Source organism: Erpetoichthys calabaricus, chromosome 8 (genome assembly GCF_900747795.2).
Source record: "Erpetoichthys calabaricus chromosome 8, fErpCal1.3, whole genome shotgun sequence".
NCBI classification, from domain to species: Eukaryota; Metazoa; Chordata; class Cladistia; order Polypteriformes; family Polypteridae; genus Erpetoichthys; species Erpetoichthys calabaricus.
In genome coordinates, this window is record NC_041401.2 from 171,070,104 (window position 1) to 171,092,624 (window position 22,521).

The window sequence follows — 22,521 nt, forward strand, 5'->3', positions numbered from 1 at the left end:
AATGAAGGCTTTGTGTTTCACCATGGACCTTATAACCAACTAGAATAGTGGTGTAAAATGTCAGGCTGCCATCAAGAAGGCACCTTTCACGCTAGGCCACCTCCATCTTGTTCCTTACATGGGTCGGTTCATGACTGCATTGTGTTAAAACCCCAGGGGATGGCAGCCCCCAGGTGAAGAGTTTTGCTTTCCATCTGGGCAATCCACATTCTAGAGGAGCTTCCTGACTTGTCAATAATTCATATTTAACTCATCCCTTTTCAGTTATTTTTCACATTAATAAACAACATGTGCCTTGCTCTCAGCCAAAAACCTGAATCAAATTAAATAAATGATGGGGCCTATTAAATTAACAAACAACTTCTTAGCAAACGGTTTAACCCTCATGCCAACACATATCAGTTGTAAGATTAATTTCAAAGCAATTATCTTATCAAATATTTTGAGAGCTCTGAAATTAATTTTAATAATCTGTCTTAGAAAACATTCACAATGAAAATCTGCCACCCCAGTCCTATACAAAGAAAAACTGGACTTAATTAAATTTAATTTCCTTTGTTTTTTGGGAAAAAAAGTATGATTTTTTTTTCTTCCTTTCATGTTGTTATGTATTAACATGTGTTTATGCGTTTTATTGTTATTTTTCATGTCTTTATGTATTGTGGGCTATGGCCGGCAGCTTATCCCGGCCAATACCCCCAAGCAGCCAGGTGGAGCCCTTCCTGCAGCATGGAGATGCCCCGAATTCCAGCAGGGCATCATGGACCTTGGAGTTTTCCTTCACAGCCCTGCTGGACACCGTGGGGGCCACCGGAGGACGCTGCAGGGAGGATGAAGGACATGTATTATTCGTATAGCCCGGAAGTACTTGTACTGTCACGAGGACGGAAGAAATAAAGTACTTCCGGGCTGAAGGAAAATGAGGAGTTTTTACCTGACCCAGAAGTGCTGGATAATCACATGGACTGAGGGCTCAGAAGCACTTCCGGGTCATGGACTATAAAGGACTCTGGGAAATCCCAGACGGACGAGCTGAGTCGGGAGGAAGGGTGGCAATGCGTCTGGGAGTGGAGGATTGATTATTGGTTATTGTTATTGTGTACTGATTTATTGGAGTATTGTGGAGTGTTGGGTGCTTTGTGCACTGTATTGTCCAAATAAAATAATTATTGGACTTTTATCTGGTGTCTGATCCGAGGGTTCAAGGGAGCAATAGCGCCCCCTATCTGTCACAGTATTTTCTATGATGTCTCCTTCACTTAAATGTCGTGATAGTCCTTGTGCTTTGTGGGTGGAGCCCCAGGAGGGCGGGGCCACTCTGACATCACACACCCCCCCCCCCCCCCAAGCTCTCCCTTTGGCTATTTAACCAGAGCAGAAGAGGCTCAGGAGTGAGCCAAGCATTGCACTTGTGTAAGAAGGATTTGTAAGCATTGCTATTTTAGTTGGTTTTACTGGTTTTTGTCAATTTCCAGCTTCTGTTTAAGGTTGACATCTTCTAGATTGTGATTTTGCACTTGGATTGCCTTTTATAGGCAGCTGCTTTTGTCCATTTTTGAGCTTTTGACCTTTTTTCCTGGTATTTTACTATGTGTTTGATAATAAATCATTTATTTCTAAAGACTGTTTATTAGTACACAAGGGGTCGTCCTCCCCCTTGAAGTGCATGTTTGTGTATTTGGGACATTTAGAAGTATTGTTTCATTTTAAAGCCAGTTGGACCTGTCAGGCCTGAAAGTCTGGCTGTCTGGGGTGAAGCCTGTTTGGGGGCAGACTAGTGAGGTCCTGCTCTTGCTGTTTTGTGTATTTTGTGATCCGCACCCCTCCTGCCATAAATCACAACACATCCGCCTGTGTGAAGCTTTCGTTTTATTCCTATTATTCTCCAAACACCATTGTCAGCACCTCACATTGCAGACTAGGATTTTTAGGAACAGTTAGTGAATTATTAGGGTTAAATTTATCATAATTTGATTTTTAGAAATTAGTTTTGATGTTTATAGTGGAAATATAAGAACTTTATTTAAATGTATTATTTACTTTCATCTGCAGTGGGCTGGCGCCCTGCCCGGGGTTTGTTTCCTGCCTTGTGCCCTGTGTTGGCTGGGATCGGCTCCAGCAGACCCCCGTGACCCTGTAGTTAGGATATAGCGGGTTGGATAATGGATGGATGGATTTAAAAGAATAACTTTTTTTATCCTACATTAATTATTTCATGTCACTTTATACTGTTTAGCCCCCAGTCAAACACACTTCCTGTTCTTACGACTTGTCCTACTGGATGAGAAGAATTTTCTTTAAAATCAGTTGTAGCTTTGAGTGTTCAGGAGTTATTTATCAGCTTGTTAATTGAGTTTGAAAGCATTGTACAGTGTAGGTTTTCTATATACAGCATCATTATAGAATAAAACATTACTCTGAATATTTATCACTCTTGATAGTTAGCATCCATTCAGCTCTTCATTTAGTTTACTCCACATTTCTGAATATGGGGGTAACACTGGGAGTGATGCCACTTCAGGTCTGGCTGTTCACCATAACAATCAGACTGACATGGCCACGATTTACCGATGCCAATCAGACTAAACATTTGCTGTCAGTATCATCATTTTCTTGTTTTTAATGTATGAGTTTATTTAACTGAAGATCTTTAGCTGTCAGATGATGCCTGTCTAAAGGGAGGACTGCTCAAATGGCAAGTGGAGCGCATGGCGGCTGTACATACCTTCCCCTCTCTGCACTTTACGGCCCGCTCCTCCTCTGTATGTCTGACTCCTGGCCAAGAGGTGGGCCCACCCAAGCCTTGTCTGTCCTGGTCTGCTGGGAAGCTTTCTCTGAAATGAAAGAGTTAAATTGTGCTGAAACTCCATCTTTAGGGAACAATCTGTGTAACAGAAGTCCTGGTTGTTCACATCAGGTTGTGGAGACCCTTGTAAGTGAGGAAGGGGCTGTCAGTTCTGAGCACATGGAGTCAAACACTTGATGTATACGTCATGACAGACCATTTAAACAGAATTCACTGAGCCAAATGTCTTATTAGCAACATAAAAGAGTAACAGACAGTGAAGGTGCGTAGGGCAGTGTGTTATGTCAGCGAACTGACAAGATTGTGGGAATGACCAGGAGGACACACGCGTGAACAGAAAAGAAGTCAAAACTGGGAAATCAAAAACACAAGCGGCAGAACTAAAATGAGAGGCAAGAATCGTGGTCAGAACTAAAGTCAGAACCAGAACACATTAAGACTGAGAAACCTTTGGGAAGATCGATCTGTGGAAAGCCTTTCAGTCCGCAACTTGGATAAGGAAGTGAACTCCTGAGTGACCATTTGACCTGTGGCAACCTCTGAGGACATCTCTAGGGAATCCATTCCCGGGCTCCCGATCCCAGACATTTCCCATTCCTGCATTCCTGGGAATGAAACTGCTGGAATTCCCGGCTGAACAGGAACGGCCAAGCTCGCATATAGAACGTGTAAAAGTGTAAAAATCAATCAAGAAATAACAGAGTTATAGTTGAAATAATTAAGGAGGCGCCATTGCTGCAGCTTGCACTTCATCAGACAACAGCTTTGAACAGCAACTTGAAATTGCAATGCGTCAGTCTGTTGCATCCACATTATCTGTGCCACTTGCCATCACCAAATGATGACAAGAAACTGGATGCATCAGTAAAAGCTGAAATGGCGGTGTTTCAGAGCAACGGCAAGTGCGGGTGTTGTTTAGAACAAGTGTATCAGTATTTGATGACTGTGCCGCCTACTTCAGTAGAGGCAGAGCGTGCTTTCTCAGCGGCTGGCGTACTCTGCATGAAGGTGCGCTCTCGGCTGGATGACTGCACACTGGACACGTTGTGCTTTCTACGCTCTTATTACTGCAACTAAAGATACATGTACTTATATGACAGCATGAACTGCTTGTAGTTAAGGTTAGTCTTTTATTTGTGTCAACATATTGCAGTAGTTTTATTAAAAATAAGTGTCGCTCGCTCTAAAACCATTCACATGTAAGATGCCCATGTACTGTGTCATTCCCGGGAGCCCGGGATTCTCGGGAATGGATTCCCTAGACACGTCCCTAAGCAACACCTGAAGCGGTTCCAGTGATGGCAACCAAAAATGGCGGACAGAACGGTCCAAATAATCTGAGAAAATCTGTTTAAGGCAATTGGAATTTCCAGAAATAAACATCAAATTCATACTTGTTATGTCTCAGCCGGGGTCTCTCCCCTCACTTGAGTTTAAATTCCTTTGATTTGTCCTTTTTGGCTCTTTTGTTTATTGTTATTTATTTTAATCATGTGTTTTAATCAGTTATTATTTAATGTCTGTGTTTTTATGCGTGTTCTACTGTGTTCCTTGTGTTTTGTGTGTGGTTCTCCAAGAGGCAGAGCCACCTGACAATCTCCGTCAAAGGACTCTTATGTTTCCACCAGGACTCCTCTGCTGGGTGGGGTTTAAATGTCATTTTTATGTCTGTTTTGTTCATTTCCATTCCTTTATTTATGTTGACATTGTCGATTATTTAGTTTCTTGCTGACTAAACATCTTTTGCGGTGTGCCATTAGTTTTGTAAGTAGTCTGCCAAGAGGCGAGGCCATCTGCCCATCACTGTTAAGTAACTGCCCTCAGTCCTATAAAGGCCCTTGTGGTTCATTCTAAATGTGTTTGTGTGGTGGCCACTTCCACTATTGATTATTGTTAGTGTGCTTTTGTGATTTCCTGGATTTTTTCAAGCTGTGATCTGTTTTTGATCATTCTTTGGATTTTGTGTTGTGGGACTTTTGCTCGCTTTTGGGATTGCCTGTTTTGAAGGCACTGCCTTCTGTGGCCTTTGTCTTGAGCTCCTCAGCGCTTATTTTTATGCTACAGACTATGGTTGCATAATAAATACATTTTTTATTTATACAAAATTCTTTATTGCCCTTTTGTGTGACTAGTTTGGGTGACAGTTTCCCCCTCAAGTGGACATTTGGAGTATTTTTTGGGAATTATGTGCCTCTGAACTCTCAAGTTCAAAACAGTCGTCCACCCTATAAAGGCTGAGGAAACACACGGGCTCTTGAGGTTCATTGGACGTGCTGCTGTTGGCGAGTTCCTGTGATTACTGCTTGTTAATTATTGATTTTTGACCTTTATGCTCTGTCTTTTACAGCACCTTCTGGATTTGAGTTTTTGGGACTAGCTTGCCTTGGATTGCCTTTGTTGTTTAATTCAACTCCTTCTGGGCTTTTTGTGCTCCTCGCAGCTTCTTGTGCTGCTGAGCATTTTTGAAAATAAATCTTTTTATTTTACAAAAGATTCTTCAGCTGCACTTTGTTTTACAATCCAAAGGTTGACAGACCCGTCCACTTCTGGGGCTTTTTGCAGCAGTTTTTGAGACTCCCTTCCCTGTTCCTGACAAAATTCAGGGGCCTCAAAAGCTTCTAAAATCGATGTGTAATCTTAGAATTTGGGGAAAAAATGTATAAAAAATAAAAAACAATCCAAACCCTAATGCTGTACAGTGTTAGTGTTGGTTTGCTACTAACATTATGACTTCAGTACCGCTACCAAAAGGAGCAAATAACAGATAACGTCTCCCCATCGGGGTCTGCTCTAGGCTTGTAATTGCTTAATTGAGATTGCGGAGATGTAACCATATAGTAATGAGGAGGAGTGCCGGGGTGGGGTGGGGTAGGGGGGTCACCCTTGAAGTTTTGAGCACACAAATATAGCTTGAAAGAGTGGTGGGGGTTCCCCTTGGAATTCTGAACACACTAATACAGTAATCCCTCCTCCATCGCGGGGGTTGCATTCCAGAGCCACCTGCGAAATAAGAAAATCCGCGAAGTAGAAACCATATGTTTATATGGTTATTTTTATATTGTCATGCTTGGGTCACAGATTTGCACAGAAACACAGGAGGTTGTAGAGAGACAGGAACGTTATTCAAACACTGCAAACAAACATTTGTCTCTTTTTCAAAAGTTTAAACTGTGCTCCATGACAAGACAGAGATGACAGTTCAGTCTCACAATTAAAAGAATGCAAACATATCTTCCTCTTCAAAGGAGTGTGTGTCAGGAGCAGAGTCTGTCACAAAGACAGAGAATGCAAACAAATCAATAGGGCTGTTTGCTTTTAAGTATGCGAAGCACCGCGGCACAAAGCTGTTGAAGGCGGCAGCTCACACCCCCTCCGTCAGGAGCAGAGAGAGAGAGACAGAGAGAGACAGAGAGAGAGAGAGAGAGAGAGTTTGTTTTTCAGTCAAAAATCAATACGTGCCCTTCGAGCTTTTAAGTATGCAAAGCACCGTGCAGCATGTCGCTTCACTAAGCAGCTGCACAGAAGGTAGCAACGTGAAGATAATCTTTCAGCATTTTTAGACGAGCATCCGTATCGTCTAGGTGTGCGAACAGCCCCCCTGCTCACACCCCCTACGTCAGGATCAGAGAAAGCGCAAGAGAGAGAAAGAGAAAGTAAGCTGGGTAGCTTCTCAGCCATCTGCCAATAGCATCCCTTGTATGAAATCAACTGGGCAAACCAACTGAGGAAGCATGTGCCAGAAATTAAAAGACCCATTGTCCTCAGAAATCCGCGAACCAGCAAAAAATCTGCGATATATATTTAAATATGCTTACATATAAAATCCACGATAGAGTGAAGCCGCGAAAGTCGAAGCGCGATATAGCGAGGGATCACTGTATATCAATTTTGTTTTGAAGAGTGGCGAGGAGCAGAGCATGACATGCCACTACTGAATGGGCCTAATGCTGGTATAGTGCCATTTGAAAAACTGGGTAGTTTGGCACTTTTTAAGTATTGGACTACCATGCAAAACCACCATACAGTGTGCTCGTCTAACATCGCCTGTGGAATTGACAGTTGGCAGCTACAAACCTGCGACAGTTAGGATACAAAGACGCGCTCACAAGTAGCTCCTTAACGCTCTGAGCTGCCGCTTTACACGTACAGCCTCTTTAGTTTTATGAGACATGAGTGCCCGATGGTTATTGTGAGGTGAGCAGAAGATAACCAGGAGCTGATAAACACGAGGAAAGCACAGATCAAAGCTGAGAAAATCGAAAGAACAGGCAAACTAAACATGAGGGTAAAGCGAGATCAAAAAATAGGAATTAAGAGACAGACGTTAACTATCACTAACAGACTTTTATTTTTTAAGATATGAATCCACCGAGGGATAATACATACAGGTAATGGCACCATTTGTATATCATCCCGTCCTGTGATGTCATTAATGCAACAAACACAGCCATGTCAGTACCCTGTCCCTTAAAGAAAAGAAAAACGGGATGGGAATGAAATCGAACTTTGTCAAAATAAATCAAAATTATTAAGAAACCCCCAAAAACAGAATCACCATAATAAAGAAAAACACCAAAATACACAAATATAGTCGTGCAGCTCCTGGTGACCTCAGCGGAGCTCTCCGTCAGCATTGTAGTCCATCTTGTCCTTCCTCGGAGGGACTGTGCTAAGAAGTGTTGATCACACTCAGAAGTACAGCAAAGTCTCTCAAAGGACATTTTAAATGTCGGTTTGTGACGTCGCCACAACTCATCTCACCTCAGACAACAAGAAGTGCACGGTGCTAACATAAGGGGGGATATGGAGGTTCACCCCATGGAGAAAAGGCTAATGTGAAGATTTAAGCGATGGACACAAGTTCTAGAAAGAGAGAAGGTATGAGGAGCTGAGGGGCTGAGAGAAGTTAAGTGTGGCACATCAGAACAGAGGAGGGTCTGAAATAAGAGCATAGCAGCTGATGTGCTTGAATGGTGGGGGCCTGAGGTGAAGGCCATTGCTGGTCAGAGTCTATTTGGAGCCCTAGGTGGGTTGACAGACGTTGCCCCCTTGTTGCCCGTAGTGGGTAGTCAGTTTTAGACTTTGAGAACCTGAGGTTGGGGTTGTGTGCACCCCTTTGCGCATAAGGAGTGTGTGCACCTTAACTTTCATAAGCAGTGCCCAGAGAGTAGCAGCACCATCTCATTATCATCAGAGTTTGATGACGGCGGGTGGTTTGGCGCTTTACTTTTCATTACTGGTGCCCACTCATTATAGTTGGACAACCTTGTCCCCTCTGTATCCAGAGTGCACCCGCGCCGTCAGACCAACAATGCCCCTTTGTGTACATACCGCTGAGATTCTTATCGGGGGGTCCCCCCCTTGGCACGTACAACTTTCATATATGGCGCCTCTCAGATGACGGTGCCCCTTGGTGCCTGGTTGCCTAATGGATTGACCGGCTCTGCTAAAAGCGGAGGATTAACTTTGACCGACTTGGATGAGAATAGAGGGGTTGATTTTCAGCAAGGACAGAAGCAAATAAGGTGCTGTGAGAGCGGACATATCAGTTTACAGTTAAATATGAGTTGAGTACGATCCTGACTCAAACACACTGCTTCAGAAAATGAGAGTGAGACAAGTGCAAGAATGTAAAGTTTGGTGGCAGCAGGCTCGTCGAAGTTGAATCCTTTTTTTTTTTAATATATCTTACGTACCCCGTGTGGTTTGTAGTGATGGCTGAGAAAATTGAATAATAGGTTTCAAGTGAAGAACGACCTCTCTGTCTCTCTCATTGGACAACAGTCCATCTTCAGTTTGAAATCTTGTTCCCCTGAGAATGCGTTTCCTCTGCAGGTATGGCTCTGATTATTCAGAAGTGTTTATTTAACAATATTTGATCAAAAATGTATGCGTTTTGCCAAATGTGAGCATATGAATGGATGACTTGACATAGATTTTCTTTTTATATTCTTTGCTACTCTCCAGCACTGGTCACCACAGACCCATTATTAGATCAGAAAATTAGTTATCTCCATTCTGCATGAAAAATGAGATAACAGATTGGATAAATAAAATAAAAATATCATTTGTGGGTGGAGTACACAGTATCTTTAGGTGAAAGTCAAACAAAAAGGGACCAGGAGACAGCAGTCTGACCTAACATGGTGCACACATACAGAATACGAGGTGTCGGAGGAGGAGGCCTAAGACACCAGGACAACAATGAATCTAACCTGCTGGAGGGACCTGAGCAGAGAGGACGAGGATCTCCTGTCAGTCCTGTTAGTTTCTCAGGTCCCATTTGCTTGGCATTTACTTCAGGACTTTGCACAGAAGCCTTATTTAAAATTTGCTCGGGTCAATCAGTGATACTCAAGTGCACCTCCTCTTTAATTTGATGTTACGAAACTCCTTGCAGAACTGGCATTTCTGATTGGAGCCATAAAGCTGTGAGACTGGTAACTGACACCAGAATCCTTGGACCGGTCAAATTTGTTACATTTTGGGGCAGCCTGTAAATGATTTGCAGACCGTTTCAATTCCAGACACTTTATGGGCCTTGCTTAAAGATCTCATGAAGTACATTTCAGATGTTACTACGTCACTTCCCCACATCTTGATCCTCACCTGTTGGATGTGATGAGCACCTTCAACTCCTCAGAGAGGTGTCTACGGAGGATATGCCGATGGCTGGGAATGTGAAGGGCAGACGCCAAGGCCTCAGCGTTGAATGCGGGCTCCAGCACCAGCACTGCACCGTGCACACCACTGAACTCCAGGTTATCAGCGTACTCCTTGTACAGAAGAAGGACATAAAAATGGTTGGCAACATTCATTATTTTACTTTTGGATAATTCATTTCTTATCATTCCATATTTAAAAACAGTTACACCTTGTATAAGTGGTTGCCAGGCAGGAAAGGGTGGCACTGGACAAAAACAGCACCCAGCAAGACCCTAGGAAAGGGAGACAAGGCTGGCGGTCACTGCTTAGCATGCCAGTGTTAAACCCAAATACACCACCAGGGGGTGGTATAAGACATCTCATTAAAATGCATTAACTACTCCATGGGGAGAGAAATGTCAAGGTGGGCTGCAGAAGACCCTGATGTGTATTACAGGTCATAGACCCTCTGATATTTGGTACGTGTTTTTTCATATTTGTCTGTGCTAAGACTTTTTGGCAGCGATTTAGTTTAATGTTTTTGGTCTTGATGAAAGATAGGAATCATTTTTGGTTTCAGATCTTGGCTTTGATTAACAACTAGCTCTCCTCTGCTCTCATCTCCTCTTTCAGGCAGAACATCCTCCCAGAAATGGACTGCCATGCCACCCCAAGACCTTCCTTTATTTTGGATTTCAGGTCAAGATTGAGCTGGGTGGCCCCATCCCTGATTGCCTTTACTCTTAGCCCGTCCTGTTGGTGGCTGTTGCTAAGCAACCCCTACTGTGCAGCAAGTCACATGATGTCACTGATGAGTCTCTCATTCGTCATGGACAGTAAGTACAATACAGTAGCAGCACGTTTATGTTAGAATGTATTCATTGCTTTGTTCTGTACAAGTCATTATTAGAATTGTCTCAAACTAATATTAAACTAAGACGTTTGTGTCACTTTGCACATTCAACAAATTAGTCATGCAAAGCTGAACCTTACAAAAAATATTATTCTAATTTCTAACAATTATTTGCTTTCAACTTTACTGGAAATGTGTCACTCATGGAAATTCTGTCTGAACTGAACATTACCCGAGAACGAGTCTCACGTTTCTCATTCATTTGAAGAAGGTCAGTGGAATGGTGAGGATGCAGGGAGTAGAGTTGGCGAAGGTGGATGAGTTTAAATACTTGGGATCAACAGTACAGAGTAATGGAGATTGTGGAAGAGAGGTGAAGAAGAGAGTGCAGGCAGGGTGGAATGGGTGGAGAAGAGTGTCAGGAGTGACTTGTGACAGGCGGATTTCAGCAAGAGTGAAAGGGAAGGTCTACAGGACGGTAGTGAGACCAGCTATGTTATAAGGGTTGGAGACAGTGGCACTGACCAGAAAGCAGGAGACAGAGCTGGAGGTGGCGGAGTTAAAGATGCTAAGATTTGCATTGGGTGTGACGAGGATGGAAAGGATTAGAAATGAGTACATTGGAGGGTCAGCTCAAGTTGGACGGTTGGGAGACAAAGTCTGAGAGGCGAGATTGCGTTGGTTTGGTCATGTGCAGAGGAGAGATGCTGGGTATATTGGGAGAAGAATGCTAAGGATAGAGCTGCCAGGGAAGAGGAAAAGAGGAAGGCCTAAGAGAAGGTTTATGGATGTGGTGAGAGAGGACATGCAGGTGATGGGTGTGACAGAACAAAATGACATGGACAGGAAGATATGGAAGAAGATGATCTGCTGCAGCAACCCCTAACGGGAGCAGCCAGAAGAAGAAGATTACCTGTGAACAAGTTCCACAAATCTCATTCAATAGCATGCAATAGCATCTTATTTTAATTATTCATCTTAAATGTGTTGTCATGTCATTTGTGTATTTAAACACAGGACTATGTCATAAATGTTAAATATATCAGTTATATATGAACAAAATAATGCATGGAAATTACATATCTGTGATGTAATCCAAAGGGATCCCGTCCCCCTGGACTTCCCATATGAGCCGACCTTGAATCCTATTAATGAATTAAAAGAATTTGTTTGCTTAAAATGTGTAGTTTGGAAGATTTGAATCAGTTAAATTGAGCCAAAATGCCCATCGCTATGAAGGACTTTGCCTTGTGAGCTTGCTTGACCTTAGATGACGAGTTTTACCTTTCATCTCCTGCTCTTATTTCCCCCTTTCTCCTTTTCCCAGGGTGCATTTTGAATTATTCTGAGTGTTCACAACGGCGGCTCCTTAATTCTTTTTCCCGAGGCCTGCAGTACAAACACACGGCATGCTGCCCCCTAGTGGCCCCATGCTGCTTTTCCTCCTGCCAGTATGGCCCTATCCTGTGCCAACCTTGTGGTGTCCTCAGCCCTGGCGACTTCTTTCCTGCTTGCAACATATGTACATGCAGGCCAGCTACTCGCCTTGCGTGCTTTATAAAGGACATTCGCTTGTATTTTCGTCATTTCTACCACTGCACCCTAAATGTGGCCCACTCTACTTGCCTTGAGGTCTATGTCTCTGATCCACTTCATCATGCGCTGGTTCGTCCAGACAATGGGATCGCGATTGACATTTTCACATTGGCTCCGCCTCTCAATCAGCACCTGCAATGGGAAAGAGAAAAACTGTCCCAGCATGCCTTGCGGCCTCCTTCCCCTTCAGATTTGTCCAGCCCTTGAGTCGGGAGCGATGACAGGAGTTATGGTAACACGGCCATCAGCTGAGTCCTCAGACAGTGTTGTGTTGACGGGTGCTATGAAAGGTTGACATACTAAGTTTGGGGCAGCATGGTGGTGCAGTGTTTGGTGCTGCTCATCCACAGCTCCTGAGCTCCGGTTTCTGTCTCTGAGAAGTTTGCTCATCACTCCAAGGCTGTGTGTGTTTGGTTTTTTCCATCCCTTTGCTACTTCATTGGTAAGTTTTTAAACTTTAGATTTCCAGTAGTCGTCTGTCCCCTATAACCTCCATTGTAAAGTGCCAGTGCAGGCCAAGATATTGTTTTTAAATTTATAGGAAATGCTGAACACAATTTTGCATTACAAATGTATGTGTGTGTATATATAAATATATGGCCGTGACTCGGAAGAAAACCACATGGAATAAAACTACCAAGGGGGCAACGTGACAACTTAACAACAATAAGAAAAGTGAAATCTACGAAAGTGAGAAAATTAAACTGTAAGTGGCAAACACCTGAGATTCATGACAACCCGAGGAAAGTGTGGCCATCATAATGATCAGAATTGAAGATGGTAGAATGACAACATTCTAATGGCATAAAAAAATATACAAAACTGACACTGAAATAAAAAACCTTTAATAGTGGTGGCACTTCTGCCTCGTGCCCCTGGCCCTCCTGGAGTGAAGTTTTCATGTTCTTACTGTGCCCACATGTATTGACATGTATTGTTGGTGGATCTGCATGTGCAGTGCCAGTGCCAGTTATTTAGTGCCCTAGGCCAAGCTTATTAGTGTGCCAACCGACTGTTGGGTAGCTAACCCGTGTGGCTGGGTTTTCCCCCCCATTATGATCTGCTGCCTAAGCGAATGCTTAATTCGTATTAATGGTGGCACTGGTCCTGTGTGTGTGTGTGTCCTCACCCTGCGCACACTGAGCCCCCCTGCCCAGGTGTTATTCCTGCCTTGTGCCCCCTCCTTGCTCCAGCTTCCTTGTGACTCTGCTCTGGGTATGCAGGATAAGAAAATGGATGGATGGATGAACGATTTACATTATAATTGTGATGATGCAATGAAAACAACAGAAAAATCAGGAAAAGAACAAATAAATAATAAAAGATGGGTGGCACAGTGGGCGGTGGATCCAGCATCCTGGGTTCCCTGTCTGGGTTTTCCTCCCACATCTCCACAGACATGTTGGTCAGGCTGACCGGTGACTCTAAACTGACCCTGTGAGAGTCTGGATGTGGACTGGTGGCCCACCCAGGGCCGATTCCCACTTTGCACCCTGTGAAGCCCCCAGTAACTCAGAATTGATTCAAGTGGGTCTGAGAATATCATGTATGTTATCGATATTCGATTGTTTATTTAAAGATCGATTAACTGATTTATATCACCTTCCGGGACAACTTAGCAGGTGGGCTCTGAGTAAGGTGGTCTGGGTGAAAGAAAAGGAGCTGGGGTCACCTGGGTGAGACAAGATCAGTACTTTCTATTGAGTGGGTCTCCCATAACCCATAAGATGGGTAAACTTTCATTTTAATGGCCAAGTTGAAAATATGGCAAGACCACCCTGCCTGGGCTGCAGAGCCGAGACGGATGTCTTTGTTCAGTTAGTTGACACGTTCATCTGAAACATCACAGCCCACATGATACGACTGCCGGCCTCCTGTGACCCTGAGCTGGGTTTAATAGACAATGGATGGATGACATGATTGGTGGTCGAGCTCACCAGGGCCTTCATCACTGGGCCTCACTGCCCGCCTGCAAAAATAAACTGCTTCCCTCCATCGATGGTGTTCTGGGAAGGGGAGACCATAGCGCTGTACTACAATTTCTCTGCTGTGTACGGATACCATTTAAAAAAGACGAAGAGCGAGGGCATCGTGCCCAGGAGACACTTGTGTTCAAGAGGCCCTCTGGGTGTTTATTTATCGGTGCTTATTAATAAAAGAAATCACACAGAATTACTTCATGTCAACACAAACTCATATTCCGCCTTTGATTCAGCTCGTCTGAGCTCTGTCAGTAGCCACAGTAGGCGGCCCCCGAGACCCAAGGTGAGCCCACCGCCTGTGCAGTTTTATTAACAAAGCTGAAGACAGCCAAGGCCAGTCCTCTGCTGTTGACCTCAGTGAGAAGCACACTTGACGCCTCAGACCACCTCCCACCTGCCGGCACGGACCCTCATTACTCATCAGGATGGGCAGCAGCCCCCGCCATTTGGGGGGCTGCAGACTGAAATGTCTCATTCTACCTCATCAAACTGCTTTGTAGCGCCCTCTACTGGAAACTCCCCTCCATTTCTGTTCCTCCATTTGAGCGTCAAGTTACAGCCAGGTTTGCTGCACTGGCTCAAATGTAAGCCTTATGTGTTTAATCTTCTTGTTGTTTAAATATTATTTTTCATATTTTGTTCTCTATGTATTTTAATTATTTGAGATGCTGTTGTTTTTAATTATTTTTCAATTTGGTATTATGTTAAATTTCTTTGTCTAAGTGTTCCTTGATGTCTGCTCAACCACCTGTCTATGTAGCCTAAGGAGGTGGGACCACCTGATTAGACAGCTGGGGTCTGGCCCTGAGGTATTTAAGCTGAAGCCGAGGAAGGCTCAGCAGCTTCAGCTTTGCATTGGTGAGTCGGAGTGACGCTTTATTGTTGTGATTACTGTTTGGATTTTGTGTCTTTCTGTTTACAATTGATTGGCTTTGTTTGTTTTCGCTCCTTTTTGTTCCTTCTCACTCCAGCTGTTGTATTCATTTTGGAAGAAACCTTTTGTTATCAAGAACTTTGTTTTGTTTGTTACCCAGACAGCGCCTTTGTGGTGTGCCTCTCTATATTTTATTGGCATTTTCGGACTTGAAGCCTGTCTGTTGAGATTGGCCCTCGGCCACCTGATGTGGCGAGGCTGGCTGTGTTGGCACAGTCCATCATGAAGGGCAGATCTGTTTTTTTATGAGGCCTACTCCCTGTGAGAGGATCACTATTAGAACTGTTGGCGCAATGTGTGGTTGGCACAGACAAGTACTTGCCAGCTGTGGCAGGGTGACCAGAATGGTCCTCATGATTTGCACTGCTTGTCCCAGAGGATGCTCCTGAGCTCTTGACCATTCATCTGCAGATCAGAGACTAGGCATTAGTTTGGGCCACACTGGCACAGGAGCTACAGCCATGAGGTCTTCCATTCAAAATGGCTCCCCTTCTTGAATGTGCCAGTGTGCCACATCACTGACTCAGATGCTTGTCTCTGCACTGCATGTGAGTGGCAAGACAACTCCAGCAAGACGAAGACTCCTCTGCAGAAACCTTCTACAGATGCCATGCCACATTGTCAAAATCCAAAATGTCAAGTAGACGCTTGACAGTAATTGGCAGCTGAAAACTGGCCCAGTGTGAGTGACCGTGGGTGTGAACAATAGTGGTGCCCTGCGAAGGACTGGCCTTGTGACCAATGCGGCTTGCATAGGCTCTGACATCCCCAGGTCGATGAATTGCATTAAGTGGTCTTGACAATGTTAGGCCCCTCCTCGAACCGCCACCTTATCATGGTAGAGGGGTTTGTGGGTCCCAATGATCCTAGGAGCTCTGTTGTCCGGGGCTTTATGCCCCTGGTAGGGCCACCCAAGGCAAACTGGTCCTAGGTGAGGGATGAGACAAAGAGCGGTTCAAAGAAACCTCCTATGAAGAATTAAAAATTTGGATGGCATTTTCCCTCGCCCGGACGCGGATAAATGGGGCCCCCTCTGGAGCCAGGCCTGGAGGTGGGGCTCGATGGCGAGCGCCTGGTGGCCGGGCCTGCACCCATGGGGCTCAGCCAGGCACAGCCCGAAGAGGCAACGTGGGTCCCCCTTCCCATGGGCTCAACACCTATGGGAGGGGCCAAGGAGGTCGGGTGCAGTGTGAGTTGGGTGGTGGCCGAAGGCGGGGACCTTGGCGGTCTGATCCTCGGCTACAGAAGCTGGCTCTTGGGACGTGGAATGTCACCTTTCTGAAGGGGAAGGAGCCTGAGCTTGTGCGCGAAGTTGAGAGGTTCCGGCTAGATATAGTCGGGCTCACCTCGATGCACAGCTTGGACTCTGGAACCAATCTCCTTGAGAGGGGCTGGACTCTGTACCACTCTGGAGTTGCCCCCGGTGAGAGGCGCCGAGCGGGTGTGGGTATACTTATTGCCCCCCGACTTGGAGCCTGTACATTGGGGTTTACCCCAGTAGATGAGAGGGTAGCCTCCCTCCGCCTTCGGGTAGGGGGACGGGTCCTAACTGTTGTTTGTGCGTATGCACCGAACAGCAGTTCAGAGTACCCACCCTTTTTGGAGTCCCTGGAGGGGGTGCTAGAGGGCATACCTTCTGGGGACTCCCTTGTTCTGCTGGGAGACTTCAATGCTCACGTGGGCAATGACAGTGAGACCTGGAAGGGCGTGATTGGGAGGAATGGCCCCCCCGATCTGAACCCGAGCGGTGTTTTGTTATTGGACTTCTGTGCTCGTCACGGATTGTCCATAACGAACACCATGTTCAAGCATAGGGTGTTCATATGTGCACTTGGCACCAGGACACCCTAGGCCTCAGTTCGATGATCGACTTTGTGGTCGTGTCATCAGACTTCCGGCCACATGTCTTGGACACTCGGGTGAAGAGAGGGGCGGAGCTGTCAACTGATCACCACCTGGTGGTGAGTTGGCTTCGATGGTGGGGGAGGATGCCGGTCAGGCCTGGTAGGCCCAAACGTGTTGTGAGGGTCTGCTGGGAACGTCTGGCAGAGCCCCCTGTCAGAAGTAGCTTCAACTCCCACCTCCGGTAGAACTTCGACCACATCCCGAGGGAGATGGGGGACATTGAGTCCGAATGGGCCATGTTCCGTGCCTCTATTGTTGAGGCAGCTGACCGGAGCTGTGGCCGTAAGGTGGTCGGTGCCCATCATGGCGGCAATCCCCGAACCCGTTGGTGGACACCGGTGGTGAGGGATGCTGTCAAGCTGAAGAAGGAGTCCTACAGGACCCTTTTGTCCTGTGGGTCTCTGGAGGCAGCTAATAGGTACCGGCAGGCCAAGCGGAATGCGGCTTTGGTGGTTGCTGAGGCACAAACTCGGGCGTGGGAGGAGTTTGGGGAGGCCATGGAGAACGACTTTCGGACGGTTTCGAGGAGATTCTGGTCCACCATCCGGCGTCTCAGGAGGGGGAAGCAGTGCAGTGTCAACACTTTATATGGTGGGGATGGTGCGCTGCTGACCTCGACTCGGGACATTGTGGGTCGGTGGGGGGAATACTTCGAAGACCTCCTCAATCCCACTAACATGCCTTCCAATGAGGAAGCTGAGCCTGGGGACTCAGAGGTGGGCTCCCCCATCTCTGGGACTGAGGTCACCGAGGTGGTCAAAAAACTCCTTGGTGGCAGGGCCTCGGGGGTGGATGAGATACGCCCGGAGTTCCTAAAGGCTCTGGATGTTGTAGGGCTGTCTTGGTTGACACGTCTCTGCAACATCGCATGAACATCAGGGACAGTGCCTCTGCATTGGCAGACCGGGGTGGTGGTCCCCCTCTTTAAGAAAGGGGACCGGAGGGTGTGTTCCAACTACAGAGGGATCACACTCCTCAGCCTCCCTGGAAAAGTCTATTTGGGGGTTCTGGAGAGGAGGGTCCGTCGGATAGTTGAACCTTGGATTCAGGAGGAACAGTGGACCAGCTCTATACCCTTAGCAGAGTCCTGGAGGGTGCATGGGAGTTTGCCCAACCAGTCTACATGTGTTTTGTGGACTTGGAAAAGGCGTTCGACCGTGTCCCTTGGGGAATCCTGTGGGGGGTGCTCCGGGAGTATGGGGTACCGGACCCACTGATAAGGGCTGTTTGGTCCCTGTACAACCGGTGTCAGAGCTTGGTCCACATTGCCGGCAGTGAGAGTTGGACTCCATCAGGGCTGCCCTTTGTCACCGATTCTGTTCATAACTTTTATGGACAGAATTTCTAGGTGCAGCCAGGGTGTTGAGGGGGTCCGGTTTGGTGGACTCAGGATTGGACTGTCTTCAGCTCTCTCTGGATCGGTTCGCAGCTGAGTGTGAAGTGGCTGGGATGGGAATCAGCACCTTCAAATCCGAGACCATGGTCCTCAGCTGGAAAAGGGTGGAGTGCCCTCTCAGGGTTGGGAGCGAGATCCTGCCCCAAGTGGAGGAGTTCAAGTATCTCTGGGTTTTGTTCACGAGTGAGGGAAGAATGAAGCGTGAGATCGACAGGCGGATCGGTGCGGCATCGGTCTGTCGTGATGAAAAAGGAGCTGAGCTGCAAGGCGAAGCTCTCAATTTACCAGTCGATGTATGTTCCTACCCTCACCTATGGTCATGAGCTATGGGCAGTGACCGAAAGAACGAGATCGCGAATACAAGCGGCTGAAATGAGTTTCCTCCCCAGGGTGTCTGGGTTCTCCCTTAAAGATAGGGTGAGAAGCTCAGTCATCCGGGAGGGGCTCAGAGTAGAGCCGCTGCTCCTCCGCATCGAGTGGAGTCAGATGAGGTGGCTTGGGCATCTGATCAGGATGCCTCCTGGACGCCTCCCTGGTGAGGTGTTCTGGGCACGTCTAACCGGGAGGAGGCCCCGGGGAAGACCCAGGACACGCTGGAGGGACTATGTCTCTCGGCTGGCCTGGGAACGCCTCAAGATTCTCCCGGAAGAGCTAGAAGAAGTGGCCGGGGAGAGGGAAGTCTGGGCATCTCTGCTCAAGCTGATGCCCCCGCGACCCGACCTTGGATAAGCGGAAGAGGATGGATGGACAATGTTAGGTCACGTTATCTCTCTATTACAAAAGAAAATCTTGAGACAAGACTATTGCCAAGAGATTTTATCAAGTCCCGCCCTCCTCGCAACCATTTACGGTTAACAGCCCACACCCACGGCCCTCTCACCTCTCATTGGTGTGAATGCTTTTGTCAGACGCAGTTCCTGTGCTCTCAGCTCTTATAAATTTTTATGTTTTCCTCACTTTAAGTTTCCAATAAAAGAAGAAGACTTATTATGTCCACATCTTATTGAAGAATTTCATCCCAAAGGGTTACCAACAGAGGAAATGAGTACACTGGCAATCCTAGCACAGAGAAACGATGAAGTCAAACGAATTAACGCAGAAATGCAAATTGGTTAAATGCGTATCAATAGACTCTGCTGAAACAGTTGGTGGTGATGGTGCGGAAGATGAAAACATCAACTTACAATATGACGTAGAATATCTACACCGTTAACACTGTCCAGTCTTCCACCGCATGAATTACTGTTGAAAGAAGGATGTATCGTAATGTTATTGTGTAATTTATGTATGAGTGATGGGCTAATAGGACAAGATTAGTTGTATTCAAAATTGGTCGAACAATTCTAACGTAAAATTTTAACAGGCGACAAGAAAGATAATGAAGTACATCTTCTGTGGATAACATTAGACACCAAAGGAGATCTTGATATGCCATTCGTATTAAAACGTTTACAGTTTCCCGTTAGAATAGCTTTTGCTATGACAACAAATCACAGGGACAAACATTTGAAAAAGTCGGTTTATTTATTAGAGAGAAAGAAACGATATTCACTCACGGGAAGTTATACGTTGCATTGTCACGATGTAAGTCCAAACACGGAATCAAAATTCAGTGCGATATTGATGAAAAGTTAATTCCAAATATTGTTTTTACTGAAATTTTACAGTAAAAGTGTAAATTTAAAAAGTATTTGCGTGTTAATTTCAAAGCCAGAAAGAACAAAAACGTATAACGCAACAGGAAACATAGTTTTCTTTCAATTTATTATGTTTTACTGTTTTTTACTATGGTTAATTACTCGCTGTAATGTTGTAATGCTGTAGTTAGGTCTATTATGTAACAATTCCCATGAAAATAACAATCTGTTTAAATTGTACATCCGCTCCCCATACACGAGCGGCAGAGCCACAAAGTGACTAGTGTGTAGCGCCCACACGGGGGTTGGAGAGCGAAGCGAGCAGTGGGCAGAGCCACCTAGTGTATATATCTGTCTGACTAACCACGCCCCCAGTCAGAAAGTCCCCACCCACACACCCAGAATGTGGGAGTGGCCTGACTCTGACCCTCGCCCGTTTCCACTTTACTCACCTCCTTGTCACAGTGCGCCTGGCTGAGCAGCTCGATTCCCAGGAGGATGCTGACCTGATGGAATTTCTTGGTGATGCTCAAGTGCTTCTCGAGGTCCCGGCGGGTCAGTGAGCGGAGGACTCGGCCGTCCACCAGGTGCTTCAGGAAGTTTTGTGAGTATTGAGGCAGACCGATGTCACAGAGCCACGCTTTAGCCACCCAGTGGTGATCCAGATCTGCTGCATTGGACAACCTGTAGGAGAGCACCTCGGGTCAGTGGTCATTGTCCAGTACTGGCATGGCTTTAGCTGGTGGTCACTGTATGGTGTTTGCTAGGCCACTGATCATTAAATCTCACCTTTGGCTGCTCTCCGCAAGCTGGTAGTCCTCGATGGCCAGCTGCAGCTTCCGGCGGTGCAGGGTGTTGCAGATGCCAAGACCGAACTCCAGGTCCTCGTCGGTCAGCCCAAGCAGCACCTGATGGTACAAGCAGTCTGCTGTGAGGTGGCGCCTTGATTAGTAAATAGCGTCTGGCCCATCATTTGGCGCTGCCACTTGTTCCAACAACTTAGAAGAGCAACGGCCCTTCATTTAAGCAGCTAAGTGATAGGATTTTTTTTAGACATAATATTTTAATCTCTTTAAAATGTGACTAGATGATGGTCACTCAGTTCAGCTTTGATAGGACGCACTCTCCACTACAGTGGTTGGGCATTTCTGTTTAATTTGATTCATGTCTGCAGTTTCTAGAAAGTTCTAATGTTGTTGGAGTGCTGAGGATCTGATTTTAGTGAAGAGTTGTACTCGGATTTGTAAGTTTGGTCGATTTCGGAAAGCCTCACCTGAAAGTGATTTGTTAATTATATGCAATTTAGGTGTGAATAAGCATTTCTAATAAGTTTGTGGAGCTTACACGTTCTCCCCATGTCCCGCAGTCCACAGATACATCAATCAGCCACTCCATTTAAGTCAGTAACATTGACGATCTCATTACAGTGGCACCTGTCAGGGGGTGGGATGGTGGGGCACGTTAGGCAGCAAGTGAGCAGTCAGTTCTTGAAGGTGATGTGTTGGAAGCAGAAGAAATGGGCAAGCGTAAGGACCTGAGCGACTTTCACAAGAGCCAAACTGTAATGGCTAAGTGACAGGGTCAGGGCATCTCCAAAATGGCAGAACTTGTGGGGTGTTCCTGGTATGTAGTCGTCAATACCTACCCTAGGTGGTCCAAGAAATTAAGGTGGGCCTGGCCTTATTGAATGGGTTTTGTTCAGGCCTGCACCCCCCTTCCATTACATTTTTGTAGTTGGACTGCACAACACTTACAGGCATTCGCTGCATGTGACCCACAGTCTTGGGCACCTCTGCCCATCTTACCTTTCCACTCTTGACGTTCTTGGCACAGGAACGCACATACATGGGCATCGCTATGATCACCTCAAGCCAGGCCTGTACGGTTCTCGCTTTCCACTGGGACATCAAGGTGGTCCTGGCCAGCTCCACCTGTTGCAGGAGATCCAGCTGGTCATCCTCTTCCAATTGGCTCAGGCGAGTGGGACGTGCATCGCTGGCTGGATCTGGAATGGGAGGCAGATCAGTGTGTTAGAAGAGCTGAGGCAGCAGTACGAGTCTTAATGGTGCCAACTGCTCTGCCACTCTGTCCAAAGTGTAATGGAGATGAGTTTGCACCAAGTACCCCTGGCCTGTCTGAGAGGCTACCCAGGACCATTTACATGCAGTGCAGTGGGAGTCACCAGCTGGCCTGACTGTTATTTAACATGGCGACTGTCAACCCCCACAGCCTTTGGCACATGAGCCTTAACTGGGAGACATTGGGGGTTTAAGTGGGAAGTCTTCACACTGGAGGTGTAACTGGGAGACATTTGTTGCTCCGACTGTAATGTCACCAAGAAAAACTCATGTGTGTCCCAAGGCATTAAGCATTGCCCTGATTTTTCAACCCAACTGCTACTCTGGCCGAATCATAACAGGGAGCCATTGTGACCATGTGGCTAGCAGACGGGACCGATTTCTTCTCCTATTTCCACTTTTGTGACATTGTCTTCACTGCCACAGGCCATTCAGTCTAACAAAGCCAGTGAATCCTCCACTAACACAGCACAGAATGTTTTATCAGGGAGGTGGAGGTCCTACCTGGTCCACCCGTCATCCTTGGCTGGGTTGGCACCAGCTCTCTCTTTACTGATATCATTGTGTCTTCTCCCAGTCCTGATCTGGAATATGACATCGGGCAGGGTTCTCTACATCTCAGTCAAAGGGAGTGCCAATGATTTACAATTGTCTTCTCCGCAAGATGCCCCAAAGATGCCAGTCTGAAC

The 22,521-nt window shown here is 46.2% G+C and overlaps 1 protein-coding gene across 2 annotated transcripts in view; it reads right to left on the reverse strand.

The window, feature by feature from the left end:
* LOC127529032 (kazrin-like) overlaps positions 1-22,141 on the reverse strand; it is a 40,086-nt gene extending 17,945 nt beyond the window's left edge. The window contains exons 1-6 of one of the 2 annotated variants that reach the window (XM_051931319.1): positions 21,560-22,141; positions 20,544-20,662; positions 20,207-20,438; positions 11,931-12,032; positions 9,416-9,582; positions 2,726-2,834 (exon numbers count right to left, since the gene is read on the reverse strand). In XM_051931319.1, coding sequence (XP_051787279.1) covers positions 2,726-2,834; positions 9,416-9,582; positions 11,931-12,032; positions 20,207-20,438; positions 20,544-20,662; positions 21,560-21,661 — 831 coding nt within the window. In that variant the 5' untranslated portion in view covers positions 21,662-22,141. The remainder of the gene's footprint in view (positions 1-2,725; positions 2,835-9,415; positions 9,583-11,930; positions 12,033-20,206; positions 20,439-20,543; positions 20,663-21,559) is intronic. The other variant, XM_051931320.1, reaches the window with a different exon arrangement.
* Positions 22,142-22,521: the final 380 nt, after the last annotated feature.